The sequence below is a fragment of the Lacerta agilis genome, chromosome 2, assembly GCF_009819535.1.
Source record: "Lacerta agilis isolate rLacAgi1 chromosome 2, rLacAgi1.pri, whole genome shotgun sequence".
Lineage (NCBI taxonomy): Eukaryota > Metazoa > Chordata > Lepidosauria > Squamata > Lacertidae > Lacerta > Lacerta agilis.
Window position 1 is genome coordinate 72634985 of NC_046313.1, and position 16466 is coordinate 72651450.

At 39.8% G+C, this 16466-nt stretch overlaps 1 protein-coding gene across 3 annotated transcripts in view; it reads left to right on the forward strand.

The window, feature by feature from the left end:
* PRKCD (protein kinase C delta) overlaps positions 1-16466 on the forward strand; it is a 56436-nt gene that overhangs the window by 30075 nt on the left and 9895 nt on the right. For all 3 annotated transcript variants that reach the window (XM_033140742.1, XM_033140740.1, XM_033140741.1), the window contains exons 3-11: positions 1279-1478; positions 2302-2362; positions 9531-9687; positions 10579-10610; positions 11436-11521; positions 13032-13161; positions 13912-14012; positions 15163-15256; positions 16172-16293. In XM_033140742.1, coding sequence (XP_032996633.1) covers positions 1279-1478; positions 2302-2362; positions 9531-9687; positions 10579-10610; positions 11436-11521; positions 13032-13161; positions 13912-14012; positions 15163-15256; positions 16172-16293 — 983 coding nt within the window. The remainder of the gene's footprint in view (positions 1-1278; positions 1479-2301; positions 2363-9530; positions 9688-10578; positions 10611-11435; positions 11522-13031; positions 13162-13911; positions 14013-15162; positions 15257-16171; positions 16294-16466) is intronic.

A 16466-nucleotide genomic window follows, 5' to 3' on the forward strand; every position in this document is an offset into this window, starting at 1 on the left:
GGCAAGCTAACATCAGCCTGCTTGTCAAATACCTAATTTATAATGTTGGTTTTGGCAGTTCTTACCTAATAAAGCCAAACTGAGGTGCTATTCTTTACTACTGTTTGGACAGTCCATCATACTGAGAGACGTGCATCAAACAAAACAGCTGTTGGATAAACATAAACTTAACTCTGAACTTAAATCCTATGTCAGAATATTAAGGAACCAATCACTCTCCATACAATTTACAGAGATTCAGCTATTTATCAAGGCTCAACTAACACAGTTGCCAAAATTGGGCCTGGATTTTAGGCCACGTTTGGAAAACTGAGAAACTCTTGTGGGCACCACTATAAAATGGCTGCCATTGGGCATCTATCTAGTCACAGAAAAGCTGCCCACGGATCTTTGTTGTCATGGAGGCCAAATAACTTTGCAAAGGAGAGAGGGAAAGCATGCCTATAAGAGAGAAATTGGCTCTGGTTCCCAAATTTCAAAACAGACATTTCCCATGCCCCAAAGCACAACCAAATAACCCATTTCACAGAAGTAACACACATCCACCCCCCACCAAAGCAGCTAAACAATTTTGGCAATTCCCCAAATCTGGAAAAGCTGTGGGGGCATAAGGAAAACCAGGCAGACTCTACTGAAGAAGTCAAACAGGCAGGACCCACCCATATACCCCAAAAAGCAACACACATGTTGGAGGCAAAATACATCAGCACATACAAGAGAAACATCCCACATGGGTCCCAGTGGCATTCTGGGGAAGGAAAGGGAAGAGGGGTGATGTGGTTGGAGGCCTGTACTTGGTTTTCCTAGGACAGGGGTCAGCAACCTTCGGCTCTCCAGATGTTTCGGACTACAATTCCCATCATCCCTAACCACTGGTTCTGTTAGCTAGGGATCATGGGAGTTGTAGGCCAAAACATCTGGAGAGCCGAAGGTTGCCTATGCCTGTCCTAGGAGCTCAGTGCCACCAAAAGCACAATAAAGGAAAATAAACTTTTTCAACAACAATGAGAAGGGCCAGGGTTCTCCATTGGGGCAATGGGCTGGGGACCCTAGGGATAAAGCAATCTATACAATGACTAGAATAAGACTTATTAAATGTTCATTGGCTGTTATTGCAGTTGATGTGTTTTGAAAAATCCTCCCTTGTTATCTTAACATTGTTGAGATTATTTCCTGGCTACAGTTTTAATAAAATTAAAATCGTCCGTTGGTTGTGATTGTGAAATTTAGTGTTTTCCTGGCAACTCTTCATTTATGCTTTTTCTGTGGCATTTCCAGAGAGAGGTAAAACCTTGATTCAAAAGAAACCCACCATGTACCCAGACTGGAAATCTTCATTTGATGCCCACATTTATGAGGGCCGCGTCATTCAGATTGTTCTCATGAAAGCAGCAGAAGAGCCATTATCTGAGGTGACTGTAGGTGTCTCTGTTTTGGCTGAAAGATGTAAGAAAGGCAATGGGAAAGCAGAATTCTGGGTGAGTATGACACCATGAGATTAATTATTTTGTACTGTGTTACCCTACTGTCTATACAGCTTAGAACCAGATCTCTAAAGGACCACATGCTCATAGCATATGAATTTTGCACTTGTTAAGATTATTCTCAGCAGAACTTCATGTTCTCAAAAAAATGGGAATGCTCCTTGTCTAGTTCCTTAGAAAAGGAACATAATGTGTTCTTCAACGTGCCTGATGTCCTTGATGCCATTGCTGTGTGTATTTCCACAACCTTGCTCTGTATCCCTGACTGGGATAGAGAAAAGATTAGGGTTATATGTGATAAACTGACGGGCCTTGCAATTGTGACATGTGCCCTCAGGATTTTAATCTGTCAGATGAAGTGCTGGTGGGCTAGTGGATCTGAGGCTGATAATTTACCGCAAAGTGAATTTGCCAGCAGTGGGTGGCGTTGTAACCTGGTAGTACATCAATTTGGGCAAAACTCAAATGATGTTCTGCTTATTTAGAGAGGCTGTTAGTGGGAAACTGTGGGAATCAGTGGTATTTGGGTTAATGCAAATGATGTGGAACTTCCATACAGCTAGACAATCCTTGTAGGGTTTTATTGTTTCTGTTCAGCTGATGATAAATGAAATGTGGGGTGACTCCATAATAATTACCAGTAAGAAACTAACAGTATCAACACTGTTGTCATTGTGAAATAGATGTGTGAGAGAAGGAAAGTAGTCTTCAACTGTGACTTGCTCCTCTGCATGTGATATTTTCAGAATGTGGAACAAGATGGTTGCAGGAATTTTAGTGTAACTGGAATGTAATTTGTTGATTTTGTTCTTCTTAGCTTGACTTGCAACCTCAAGGGAAAGTATTGATGTCTGTACAATATTTTCTAGAAGATGGAGGTAAGGAAATTTGTGAATATTAATGTTATTATTCTTCAATATTATTATTATTATCCAATATATAGTAAACATTAACTTTAAATTCGATGACATGTTAGCTTGGATCCAGAGATGTGAGAATGGAAGGTGACTTCCCTGCTCCTCCTTCCCTCCAGCAGCCTCCTAAGTCCCCTGAAGAGCCTCTTGGGAAAGCCTATGGAATGGAGTGAGTTGTGGCATGGGAGCTGAGGAAGGAGAGATCTTCCCAGATCGAATGGGAGGTTCCCCAACCCTCAGAAAAAGGGCATCTCAGAGGGCTGCCAGGGGAAGAGTGTGTGCTCCTTTGCCTCACCCAAGTCAAACGTGTGAGAAGAGGCTTTGTGCACATACTCACATGAGCATTCCTCCATGCAAGGGGGAATAGGCAAAGGGCGATTGCTCAGTGGTAGAGCATTTGCTTTTCATGCAGAGGGTCCCAAATTCACCCACCCAAATCTCCAAGTCGGGCTGGCAATGTGTGAAAACCTGGTGAGCTACTTCCATTCATTGCAGAGAAAGCTGAGCTAGGTGGAACGATGATGTAAGTCAATATAAGGTACTTTTCAAGCTTGCACATAAATGAGTGTAGATACCCTTCTGATGTGTGCATGGACATTGATGGGTGGGTGACTGGCCATAGGATGTGGTGAGAGGCCAGCTGATATGGACTCTTAGCCACCTTATTCACCCCTTTTATTGTGTAGAGGTCATATGGCACACAAACTCAGAAGCTTCTTCTTCATAAGCGTTGCTGAAAATTCATCTTCTATACCACAGGTGTTCCTCAGCCTGTTATCAAAGTGTTCTTGTTACCTGAAAGTGCACTGGCAGACACTTTGCTTCAGCAAAAGAAGTCACTTTGGTCCTCTGCCACCCTCAAGAGGTTGCGCAGGGTATGAACATTTCTGCCGCTGCTCTTCATTTTAGCCCATCATGGTTGCTCAAGGAATTACAAAATCCAATGATTCTTGGGGCCTGGCAGGACTGGAGCAACATTGGTTGAGACATTTGCATACTATGCCCAGTTTAAATAAACCAGTGTTTTGCTTCCAGGGAAAAGGTGTTGCATCAGCACTGAAAGCTCACTAGTTTGGTGAATTTTCAGTGGGTGAACTACCAAAAGCTCATCTTTTACTTGTCAGTCACCTGAGGCCACCATGATCTCCTGTGAAGTGTATTCTTTTGCCCACTTGGTTTGATCGCAAATGACGTGGGCAAATAAATTCTCAAGGGGTTGCAGGCACCTGTAAAGCCTGCTTCCAATGCCTTCATGGTTTGATTTCTGACTATGCAGGCAAAGCCTTAGGGGATTGCAGGCAATGATGGTCATATGGTTTGCATATGGACTACAAGAGGCCACATCTTTACTTGCCCCTATATGTGGGGCAGGTGGGCATGTCTTGGGGGAAACTACCTTGTGTGCCCAATTAGGACCTTTGCTGGGTCCACAAGCCAGAGGTTCCTCGCTGATGAATTAATCAGTTAAATGTTGTAGCCTTAGTTTTCAAATGTGGGGGTAAATTAAGAAAGGGAACGTGTAAGCAGAAAAATAAGAAAATATTCTCATATATAGTATTTGTAATTTATTATGCAAGTTTATGACAAGAAATTTCACAATACGTCTTGTCTAGGAGCTCCCTGCACATATCTCCAATACACACGTGGAGCTCTTACATGCTAAGGATCTTCACCTATTCAGTGGTATAGGCAGCTTGCTGCACACATTTCATTAAAAAAAAATTAAGACATTTATTCAAAAGTTATAATACAGTTACTATACAATACATTTTCAATCAATATATCCCCTCCACAGACAGCTCTGTGATGATGGCGGCATTAAAATATTCTGTTCCTCTTCAATAAAAGAGAAAAAGAAAGACCAGATCGTCTCAAAGGTATCTTTTTTGGAGATGCCTTTGATTAGTTGCTGATGGTATGTGAGGCATTCTGATAGAGCAATGCTCCAGATGTTATTAACCCAAGCCTCTATTGGTATATGAAAAGTTTCCTTCCATCGTTTCATGATGTACAGAGCAATTCACTTGACACTGAACAAAAATGGCATGCTTCCATGCTTTCATATATATATGAAAGCAGAAAGAGAATATTCCATCATTCCTGGAACTGAGGGGTAGAAGGTGGTTGAACGCTAGACTTGGGGTCCCACAAATGAGTCTTCTCCCCCCCCCCATATAAAAATGATGGTTATAAGAAGCAGAACTGGTTGCCAATTTCTTTGTTTATTTTAATGAAGTTACTGACCTTATCCAGTCACAGAACTTAGCACCTCAGTGGTTGGTTTACTTTAGTACTGAGTGTCTCACTCTGTATCTTAAGCAGCTTTGGAGGCAGCAAGAATAGTTTTCTCTTTCTGAAATTATGCCACTGACTTCAGCAACAAAACGGAAGGGTTTGTCAATTGCTTTCTTTGAAAAATAGGTAGTTTCAGTAGGGAACAAAGTATTTAGCACTTTCAGTGGGTGGGGAAGATTATATGGATAATTGAATGCTCATTAACTGCAGGTTAATGTAGGAAAGAGTTATCTGAAAGGTGTTGCCTATTTCTGTGTGATTTATAGATTGTATTAGTACGTATGCATGTTTTCCATAGCTAAATTTCTTTTTAATGGACCTACAGTAAATGGCAATAACTGGCAATATTTCTATCTGATAAAACTCTTAATGGGAATTGTAGCTTTCTTGCACTGTTCATTCACTACCCCATTCATTTCAATGATAACTGTGCAAGAGGTCTGAGCAAAGGTTTTTCCTTTGTTTGGTAAGATGTGAAAGTTTGGTGGCATGTTCTAATATTTATAGGCTTTGACAGCTTTCCACAGTGTTTTCATGATAGTTGCTATCACTTGAACTGCTGTACACGGCAGAATTTCCTAAATAGTGTGTAAGAAGTTTAGATTTCCATTTTTTAAAAATGCAAGATTTTGCTAAAAGTTGTCTACATCTTTTTGGCTTCATAAAAATAGAATGCAGGGAGGGTGAGGGGTAGGGCAAAAAGGGAAATTTTCCCTCCCACTTTGTTCCAGTTGCTTCCTATCTTTGATGCAGTTAAACAGATTATATATAGGACAACTTCTGCTAGGTGTGTCACTTAGTGGATCAGGAATTATGTTTGTAAATTGGATCCAAAATGCAGATCTGAATGTGCATCCCATTGAAAACAATGTAGTGTTTACAGACTACCTGTGCACTTTTTGGTGCATTTGGATGAACATCTGACACAATGAGTGACTATGCATGGAGATGCGTAATTCTGAGCACGGATCTCCTTTCCTGGATTGGTCCATAGTGCTGGCGACCGATTCCGTAGCCCACCTGGGCTTCAGAATGCCTATGAGGGTGGGGGAATTCTGTGCATGTCCTCCAATACCTCTTCTTCCCTTGTGATCTTTTAAATGGCCAGGGGGAATTATTGAGGCCAAGCTCCCAGACTGAAGGGAAGCAAGCACCAAGCCACTTTATTCACTTCAGCCAGTCTCCCATTTCTGACTGGATGAAAGCTGATGTCTCAGTTATAGGAGAAATTGATGTACAGTCCCTGCTCTTGCCAGCCTTTGGGCAGCTCAGTATTATCTTTTTTCCTGCATACCTCAGGAATCCATCTCCCCAAGTATGCAGGAATCTGCTCCTACGCTCTTCCTAGAACAGCGTTATGCAAACCTTTTTGGTGCCTTGCATTCATACATGACGCTACACCATTGTTTAATTCTAGATGAGCTGCCACTTTCCTTTCCCTCTCCTCCTCCCTCATGACCAGCAGGAGGATTTCTGCAGTCATTAGTGTCCCTTTCACATTAGTGTCATGTTTTGTGAACCAGAAATCCTGCCTTAAACTCTGGGAAGTTTCAACACAAGCCACCTTCAAACCTGTGGGCTTGTTTTGAAGCTTCCTTAAATTCATTGTAAGTCTGAGTTCCTCTTCCATATAACATGACAAGCCGTCAAAGGGAAGAGCATGTGAGCCCAATGCATTGCGTTCTGCATCTCATTTGCATAGCGCTAAAATGTGGCTTAGCATTATGTGTAGAGTGCAGTCAGTGTATTACATACAAAGCACTCACTTTACTAAAGGGGAAGTGATGCTTTGTGATGTTAGCAAATACATGCAACTTCCAGCAGCATCTAGTATTACATCAGTTTCCTGAGGTGTATATGTGGATGTATTGTAAAAAAAAGTTTCTTTAAAAATGTGGAAAATAAAACATCTCAATGTTGGGAGAGAGAGAAATTTTGCCACTCCTTTGACTTAAACTCCCTTTATTGAAAGGCCAGTGGTGCAGCAGTAAAACTGCTAGTACAGTTTGCAAAGCTAAGCAGGCTCCAGTATGGTTTCAAACAGGATGGGGAACAGAGTGTTGAGATTCCTGCATTTCAGGGGGTTGTACTAGATGACCCTTCTATCGAACTCTACAATTATATGATTCATCTGGTTACCAACCAGATGAATTGACTGGTTGCTTCAAAAACGGTTCTCTTTCTAATTCTAGTAATTTATTTTTAAATAGAGCATCATTTTTGCATACACACACACACACACACACACACACACACCCCATTGGCATTTCAGAAGCATTTTATAAGTTTCAAATGTTATGAGCCACATACAAAATCTAATTTTGACGAGTAGCTGCAGTTCCCCCTGTTACTTCCTTCCTTTGCAACAGAGCTGTCTGTCACTTCTTCTTTCCCTGACACCCTTACTTTTCCTACTTCTGCTCTGTGTTGATGTTCTTTTTCAGATGTACCTTTTATATACTTGATGCATACATTTGTAAATGATTAAAAAGAAAAACTTAGGGAAGCGGTATCCTTCCTTTCAGCACACGGATCCCTACTGGCATTCAGCTCTCATCCCCTAATCTTCAGGCAGGCTTGTTGCAAAGCATTCAGCCATTCCACCTAATCCAGGGCCTTTCCGCTCCTCCGTAATCAACTGCTGGTCTTCTCTTCTACAAGACTCCAGCCCACATCACTCTTTATGCTCTGAATTGTAACAGCTTGGGAAAGAGCCTGAAGAAAGCACTGGGTAAGGGAGGCAGAGGGGGATTTGGGGCCTCACAGGAATTGCTAGGAATGTTGCAGTTAATTTGTTACAGTGGAAGCACACCTTCGAGGACCAGGATTGTTCCAAAAAATGTGTCACCAGAGCAGATAATTTTGTAATTCCTGGGCTGCAATGGAGAAATTAAACATCTTGGACTTTTATCTTGGTCCTAAACGCATTTGCTAGATTTAAGTGGAGCATATATTTATTGAGATCAGTTTGAGATTACAAAAACTAAGGAAACACTGGAATAATTTTCCAGACTTGCAAATGTACTGGTTAGTATCTTGCTCCTGTCTTCCAGGCCTCAAAGTTCACAGAAACTAGCTGTTGTTCCATTCACTTTGAGAAAGACAGAGTGCTAAAGCTGAGTAAGCCATAGAGAAAATGATGTCTATTGTCTATGTACTGATACTGTACTCTTTTAACGTGAAACTCATCAACCTCAGGTTGTTTCTAGCTTTCCATTGCACAAGAGGAAACAACACTTGTGTCAAAAGAATGAAAAGGTCAGAAAGGGGATTTCCCCTTGTCTTTGAGACACATCCACTATTTAACTGTTTCCCCCCTATTGCTAAAGGAATACATTACACACAGCAAAACCAGATTAGTTTGGCACTGTGCTGTACATGTTTTGTGCATGTGGGGATAATAAGGAGTAGGGAGATGTGGGGGAGAAAGGATAGCAGACCAAACAGAGGGAAGCCGGGGCAAATTTTGCTTGTTGAGTCAGTGCATTTGTCAAGTCCTGCAATATTTGCTTAAAAATAAAACTGCAGGGGAACAAAACACTTTTTAAAAAACTACTACTCTTGTGTATTTACAGAGAAATGATTTCCTAATTACATCAGTTTGAACTAATACTACCTGAAGCAGCGCCATCATGCTTATTAAAACACCCCCCTTCTTTTCATATACTAGTGCCAGGCACTGTGATGTCATTACTCCCCCTACACTGAGAGTAAGTTGTTTTGGATCCAAGCATCATTCTTCATATTCTTGCCTAACTACAAACACCTTGCACATGAAAACAAAAATTGTGCCCAGTCTTCTTGGTTGTATTTTCAAGTGATTTTAGCTCGCATTTCCATCACCTCTATTTTCTCCTCCTCTGTCTTCCACAGACTTTCAATCTCTCTGTATCGGGGGCGGAGAACTTTTTTCAGCCCAAGGATCATAGAAACTTGTGGGGAATCTTTTGCATGTCTGCATTGGGTGGGACCAGAAGCAAAAGTGGGCAGCAGAGCAATGGCTGTGATTCTTATCTGTATGCAGTAAGCAACATTCCAGCCATGTGTAGAAATCGAGACTTTCTGCACACGTGAATATATCTATACACATTTTTCTATTGTTTACACAGGCAAGCAAGAAGCATAAGTCAATGACACAATGCCACCAGGCAAAAGCAGTCGAAGTGTGTATCGGCTGGAGAGTGTCTCAAGAGCTGAATAGTGAGTCAGGCAGGGTGCAGGTTCCCTAAGTCTGCCCTAAATAAAATCATTTGGTTTCACTTTGTGTACTGAAAGTGCATTTCTATAGCAGAATAAAACAAAAATGATGTGTTCATTAATCCAATTTTAGCCTTTTAAAAGTATAGTTTCACAGTAGTTTGGTTGTTGAAGTTGGCCAGCAAATATTGTGTACCTTTTTGCTCATGGTAATATTTTGAATTGTAAACTGTCTTGGGTGCCTTGGTGGAACAGGAAAAAAAATGCAAAAAGGGGTGTATGTGTTCTGATCATTAAGTTTTAGTGGTCAGCATGGAAATAGGGGGAAGGTTGGGGATTTGTGCCTTTTCCCCCAGCACTGTAGTTGTGGCTAGAGTGTCTGCTATCTGATACAGAATTTGCATATTGCTGAGTTTTTCTAACACGCTCCATATCTTCAGTTCGTTTAATTTTTATATTACTGCAGCAGCACTTGCTGGAAGACAGTCCAAGGAGAGGAACAAGCACGTGCTCTTCTTTTTTTAGTGATTGTGTTTTATCACTAAGTTAAAATGTACCTGTTAAACTAAACCATGAAACAATTACCGGTATTCCTTTTATAAATACAACCAGTTCCACTATTTCATTTCTTTGCTTCCAGACAACAAGCAGTCAATGAGAGAAGATGAAGGAACTGTGACTATGAACAGGAGAGGAGCAATCAAACAGGCCAAGATCCACTACATCAAAAACCATGAGTTCATTGCCACCTTCTTTGGGCAACCTACATTTTGCTCTGTCTGTAAAGATTTTGTGTGGTGAGAGCTACTGTCTGTGTTTTATTTATCTATATGTTGTACACAGCTCTGGCCTAGAGCAAGAACTGAAGGATTCAGTTTTACCATTTTCTTCTGTGAGCTTGGATACTACTCTAGCATTAGTTTTCCATAGAGTGACTCTGTCTCTCGGAAACCCTGAAGGTGAATTTTTTCTGACCTGAAAACGAGCTTTTTAAACAGTTTACAAGGATGGCTTAAGTGGGCTTCTTTAACCAAGAACCTTCAGAACCACGTCAGAACAGCAACAACCCCTGTATCAAGCACTGATGGATTTCATCAACAACCTTCCCAAACCTTGTGCCTTCCAGATACTTTGGACGGCAACTTCCACCCAAAACCTCCAGAGGGCACCCGTTTGGAGAACGCCCAATCAGAACCACAATTTATTTATTTGACAAATTCATACACTGCTTCTCATCATGAAGCCATCAGAGTGGTATACAAGATGCACAAACTCTTTAAAAAAAAAAAAGCATCTCTACAAAATCTAGAAATCCAATCCAATCACTTCTGCTGATGTGCAGTTAATATTCCATACGGTATTCTGAAAGTTTGTGACAGCTGACTTCTTCAGCTTGGCTGTTATTCTCTCTCATCCACTCGGGTACAGCCTCCATTTTCTAAGACAGCTTCTCCCATCTGGGACCACTTTGAAATGCATAGCTAGGTATCAACAGCAGGTTGATGTTTCCCTACTTCCAAAGTGTATTGTGACTTCTCTAGGGAAAGAAAGATTCATATATTTCAGTGGGATCTGGTGCATATTCTGAATAAGACCCTGGGCTGATAAAACAACTTGTATGTCTGAAGATTATGTTTTATAAGTTTTGCTTGTGACTAACAACCCCCCCCCCCCCATTTCCTTTACAGGGGCCTAAACAAGCAGGGATATAAATGTAGACGTAAGTTGATTGCATTGTCTTTTATTCTTGGGTGGTAATAGCCGGTGAGAAACTTTAGTAGATGTAGTATAAATCGTTGATAATCGCCAGAGGTAACCCATTCTTTTAGATGCCAGGTGAAACGCTGCTTTTTCAGCCAGGCTTTTAGAGGCTGATCATCTAAGTCATTTTTATGATGCTGTTACGTGGTTAATGAGAGTTATTTTAATGTTTCTGTTTATCTTGTTACCTTATGTTTCCAAACCACCCTGTGACCATTTTGGGTGAAGGGTGCTATAGAAGTAGCTGAATAAATAAATAAGATTAAATAGCAGCAGTTCCTAATTATTCATTTTTGTTTTAACATTTAAAACACCTGCTGAAAACATTTCTGTGCTAACAGGCTTATGCAGGCAATTAAGAAAACATGTTCCTGTAGTACTTAATTGATACTGGTTTAAAATTTTATGTAGCTTTTTTATTATATCAAGAGATCATTGTTGTAAACTACTTTGATTTTTTATGATATGGTGGTATGGTTAAAAAAAAAAACATATTACGCTGGGCTGCCATTTTCCAGATAACAAAAGGGCCTTTTTTGTTACACATAAACAATGAGGCATCTTGCAATACCTTAAAATGCTAACAGATATATTTAAAATTCAACCCTAATAGTAAAAGCTTTCCAATGTATCATTTCTACTGATGTATATAAAGTTGTAACTATAATATGCTTGATAAATGAAAATCAGAGAAAATAACATTTTTGTGTAGAATACTATATATATATCCCCTTCCATGAAACTTAACTGCCTGTATCTTTCTATTCCTGTTGCTCTTCTGAAGAATGTAATGCTGCTATTCACAAAAAATGCATTGATAAAATCATTGGGAGATGTACTGGTACTGCAGCAAACAGCAGAGATACAATGGTAAGTAATAAAAAGTTTTATATATTCATTAACCGCAGTATGTCTTGTGTGTACAAAAAAGAAAAGAAAAAGAAAAGACATGCAGCGGTAAAGAAAACCAGATATGTACTTTTCACATATATAAATTTGGCATGCTTATTTACTTTTGCCTATTGTTTTGTTTCTTAAGAATCAAGTTATCGGAGATCTTGAATGGGATTTATTTTTTGCAAGTGGGAAGGCAAGAAAAGACAACATGTGGGTCTGAGCAGCTAAGCAAATAGCAGTTCAGTTTAAAGTTTTGTCTTTTTGTCCAGGTCCTGCAGTTCAGCAGAAATTATCCAAAATGCCCTAGAGAATTTTTTTTAAGTCTTTAAAGAACCATGCAATCTTGTTCCCTTACCTTGGGAGAAAGGGATTTGTGCAATCCTAAGCCTGTCTGACCAAGCACAAAGAAGTTCCTGAGTTTAAAGAGACCAAAAAAAAAAAAACCATTTATCTGATTAGTCAAAAGGCTATAATGGAAGAACCTTATAAAAACGGACTATTTCTAAATTTTAACTCAGGAATAAGGAACCTGTTCCTCTTCAGGTGTTGTGGGACTCCATCCCTGAACTGTCTGGACCTGATGGGAGTTGAAAGCCCAACAGCAATGAGTGTAACATGTAGTTTGTACTTGGCGAACACAGCTATGTGTCACAAGATGTTGGACTCAGAATCTCCAACGATTGGTGGTTAGGCAAAAAGATAGATATTTCTGAAATCGACTGATAAAAAAATAACAGTCCCTGATGGGACTGAGGCTCTCCAAATGTTGTTGGACTGCAACTCCCATCACCCTGCAGTGGTGATCCAACATCAGACATAACTCTCTGAGGTTGGAGATCACTTTCTTCAGTGATCTCAGTGAGACTAGTTCAACACTATGCAAAATATTTATTGAAATGGTATGCAAAATGATTTCCTGCTGTGCTGAATGCCCCAGTACAGAGTTGTGTAGATTAAACATGCATATGCTTCCTAGATTTGCATAATTTGTCAGAATAAAGGCATTCTTCTTGACTTGCTCAAAAACTCTATTCATTGGCTCACCTGTCATTTCCCACATGTATTGATGTTTTCCTAGATTTTGTGGCTGCAGATATATCTGCTTTAAAGAAACGCAATGTGTGTGAATGAGTGGACAGTATACTGTGCTTCAAATTTGCCCTTTCAGGCACAAAGAAGCACAGTATACACACAACACTGTCCATGGAGAGTTTTTCTTGGACATTTTAGAATACGTTTTTATTTAGGATTCTTGTGGGCAGAGTTATATTAGTGTGGTCAGTGAAAAGGGCAGTGTCTAATATGTTAAATTCTATGAATTAGAATTATTTTTTACTTTTTTCAACTTATTGCTTGTGTCAACTTTTTGACTACATGATTGGATAAATAATGGATTCTCGTTCCCTCTCCTTGAAAATCTTGTGTGAGAGAAATTTCCAAATACTTTTTTTACTCCCCCCCCCCAACATAAACGTGTCTTCAGTTTCAGAAGGAGCGCTTCCACATTGATATGCCTCACAGGTTCAAAGTTTACAACTACATGAGTCCTACCTTCTGTGATCATTGTGGTAGTCTTCTCTGGGGACTTGTTAAGCAAGGATTAAAATGTGAAGGTACAGTCTGTTTCTTTTGGCCATTACATTATTTTGGGCAAAATAGCTGTGCTAGGGGGAATTTTGAAGAGGGAAGGGATCAGTTCTGTGATTACAGTAGCACCTCGGCTTACGTTACCCTTAGCTAACATAAACTTCAGGTTGTGAAAGAGGCAAACCCGGAAGTGTTTCGCCCCGCGCACATGCATAGAAGAGGTCTACCACTTCTTCTCCGGTTGCAAAACCTCAGAATCCAGCTGGACCTCTGGAACGGATCCCATTCGCAACCGGAGGTACCACTGTATATGCTTGTATGTAAGAGTTAAACAGAAAAGTATGTGCATGGTTCGTGTTTTTAAAGGTTTTTAAAATAAAATAAAATAAGACAACAAACCCAGTGGAAAATTAAAATCCTCCATTCTTCTTCTTCTACACATACTACTCATATTACATGAGAAAATGCCTTACATCATGCCAAACAATGTACTAATATTTTTTAAAAAACCAACAACATGACAACCTTCAACTGTGTTCACAAGTGAAAAGAAATAGATGATCTCCAAACCAAATGCTGTTCTTGTTTTCTCCATTTATGTAGTAATGTTTGCTCCTTTTTAATACTGAGAGTAAAAATAGGGAAAAGGTAAAACACAGATCTCAGTTCGGTTAAAGGACCCAGTGAGCAAACTGATAACAGTAAAAATGGTAGATTCATCAATTGTGCTTATAAATTGCATTATGCTGATGCTGTTCATAACTGTATTTCTTCAGAATGTGGAATGAATGTGCACCACAAATGTCAGAAGAAAGTGGCAAATCTCTGTGGAATCAATCAGAAATTATTGGCAGAAGCTTTAACTCAAGTTAGTCAGGTATGCTGCTTAGTCCTTTTCCTCATATCATATTTTATGATCTAATAGTCAATAAAAATGATAATTTCCAAGTGATAAATTCCATATCATATGTATAACGACTTAGTAATATTGACATCCAGTTTACCCTTTTAAGTGATGGGGATATTACCACTCCCTCGCTTACTTGGATTTCAGGTGAAGTGCAGAATTGTGGTAAGATTTTCCTCAATATTTAGCAAGAGGTTCAGATGAACAGCTAAAGTGCTTACAAATGCCTCATTGCAAATTGGCACTTGGTAAATGTGCATCTGTGGTCACTCTGCGGCTGCATTCGGACATCTGGTGGATCAGGGACAAACCCTATGTTACACAATATCTCCTTCTCCCCTATCCTCACGAGCAGAATTTTGTAGAACATTCTCTGGTTTAATCAAGTCACAGTCTGCCATTTCATCCAAACCAACCAAGTGGTGTAAGCAAGTTTTTCAGACTAGGGTTGCAAAATAGGAAAAGCACGCAGGCACAGAACTGATTCACAATCCTCCAAACTGATTTGGAAAACTGGAAACGTGACAACTGAACACAGCCTCTGTCTCTAGAAATGCAGATTTCTTGACATTCAAGTCATATGTTCGAATGTTTAAAATAAGAATCTGTAGTCCATTTCCAGTTTTCATAGCTGACGATGGGGATGTGGGAGAAGCTTTTGGTGACAAGAGACACTGTTTCACAAACTGTCAGATTTAGCAGCTTGGTAACCATGAATTCCTAATGTGACAACTGTGTCTACAAGCATCATGTGCAGAGTACATAGGTTTGCTACTTTGCATGTAATTTGCATTCACAAAAAGACTCTTGGTGTAAATATTCATGTACACAATTCTGGCACATGCATGTTTCACATCATCAGGTGCCCATTCTCTGTATTTGTGTGTCCCCAGTTTTGGTCGTGTGCAATCTGCTCTGGTAAAATAAGACAACAAACCCAGTAGAAAATTAAAATCCTCCATTAAAATCTTCTTCTACACATACTACTCATATTACATGAGAAAACGCCTTACATCATGCCAAACAATGTACTAATATTTAGCCTGGCTATTTTTGTGAAAAGCAATCATTTCTTAATTTAATTATAAAGTAATTCTGAATTTTCATTGTTTCTTTTCAGAAATCTTCCAGAAAATCTGAATCTGGGTCAGTAGAAAGTGTTGGAATTTACCAGGATTTTGATAAAAAACATAAATCGAGTGGAGATGCAACAGGTGAAAAACATTTTTTCTTTATTGTGAATGCATAATTCTAACAGTTAACACGTTAATTTAAAACTTGTCAATACCCATATAGTACAAACAATATTTTGTGGCTTGGTTTCATGGTTTATTCTTAAAGTAATTATGCAAAGACATGGACAAGAAGTAATGACTTATGCACAACACTTCTTCTTCACATGTAACTGCAGCACCCTACCTTGTAGCTGAGAGCCTTAATTCATGGACAAAGACTGTGGAGAGCTCTCAACTTAATTCAACTATAATTCAATCTGATTAGAACTTTTGTTGGTGGGGGAATAGTTTTTCAGAATCTCCTCGTCTGTGAAATCACCTTTGGCTTGGTACCGAAAGGACCACCAGCTTTCCACCTGAGACAACTGCCTCACCAAGCCTCATGAGCAGGCTAGCCTTGGTTTATTAACCCTGGTTTATTATTATGAATGGCTTTCGCTTTTCTGCCAGATCTTTTCTTTCTGTTTTTATTGTTTGTATACTTTTATTTTATGCCTGAAGGGTGGCATAACAATTATCTAAATAAAATCTGCCCCCTTCCATGCCCCTGTAAGCAGTGTAGGCAGAAATCTAACACCTTCCCTAAACTTCAGTGATTAAAGCCTCTAGTTAAGAACCCAGTCGAGAACTGTGTGTGTATAAGGCAATTCTGATGTTTTGAATTCGTTTTGAATTCATGCCTGCATGGAATTTGAACTTACAATTCCATGCATACATGCACATGCATTACAGCATACATTCCCTCCGTCCTTCACTCTAGTGACAGGAGCAGATTTATGGAATGGCCAGTGATACAGCAACACTTCATAGAGTCATAGAATAGCATGCCATTTAGGGAGAAGAGAGAGAAGCTCCCTGGTCCTAATAGAAAAATTCGCGTTTTGCTTTTTACAGATAATAGTGAGTATGATAAGCTTTGGGAGGGACGTTCACTGTCACGACCATCTGGTAGGAGGAAATTCAACATAGACAGTTTTGTATTCCACAAAGTTCTTGGGAAAGGAAGCTTCGGAAAGGTAGGTAACTGGTAGGGCATGATTTTCTTTACATATATAAACAACTGCCCAGCTGCTGGTTGTATGTTGCTAGAATGCCTTATATGGTGTGGGGGAGAGAAAGTGATCCATGTGATTCTTCAGGCCACCAGCGAAGTGGGACCGGGGGGCTAAGACTCAAGGCAGCAGGTGCT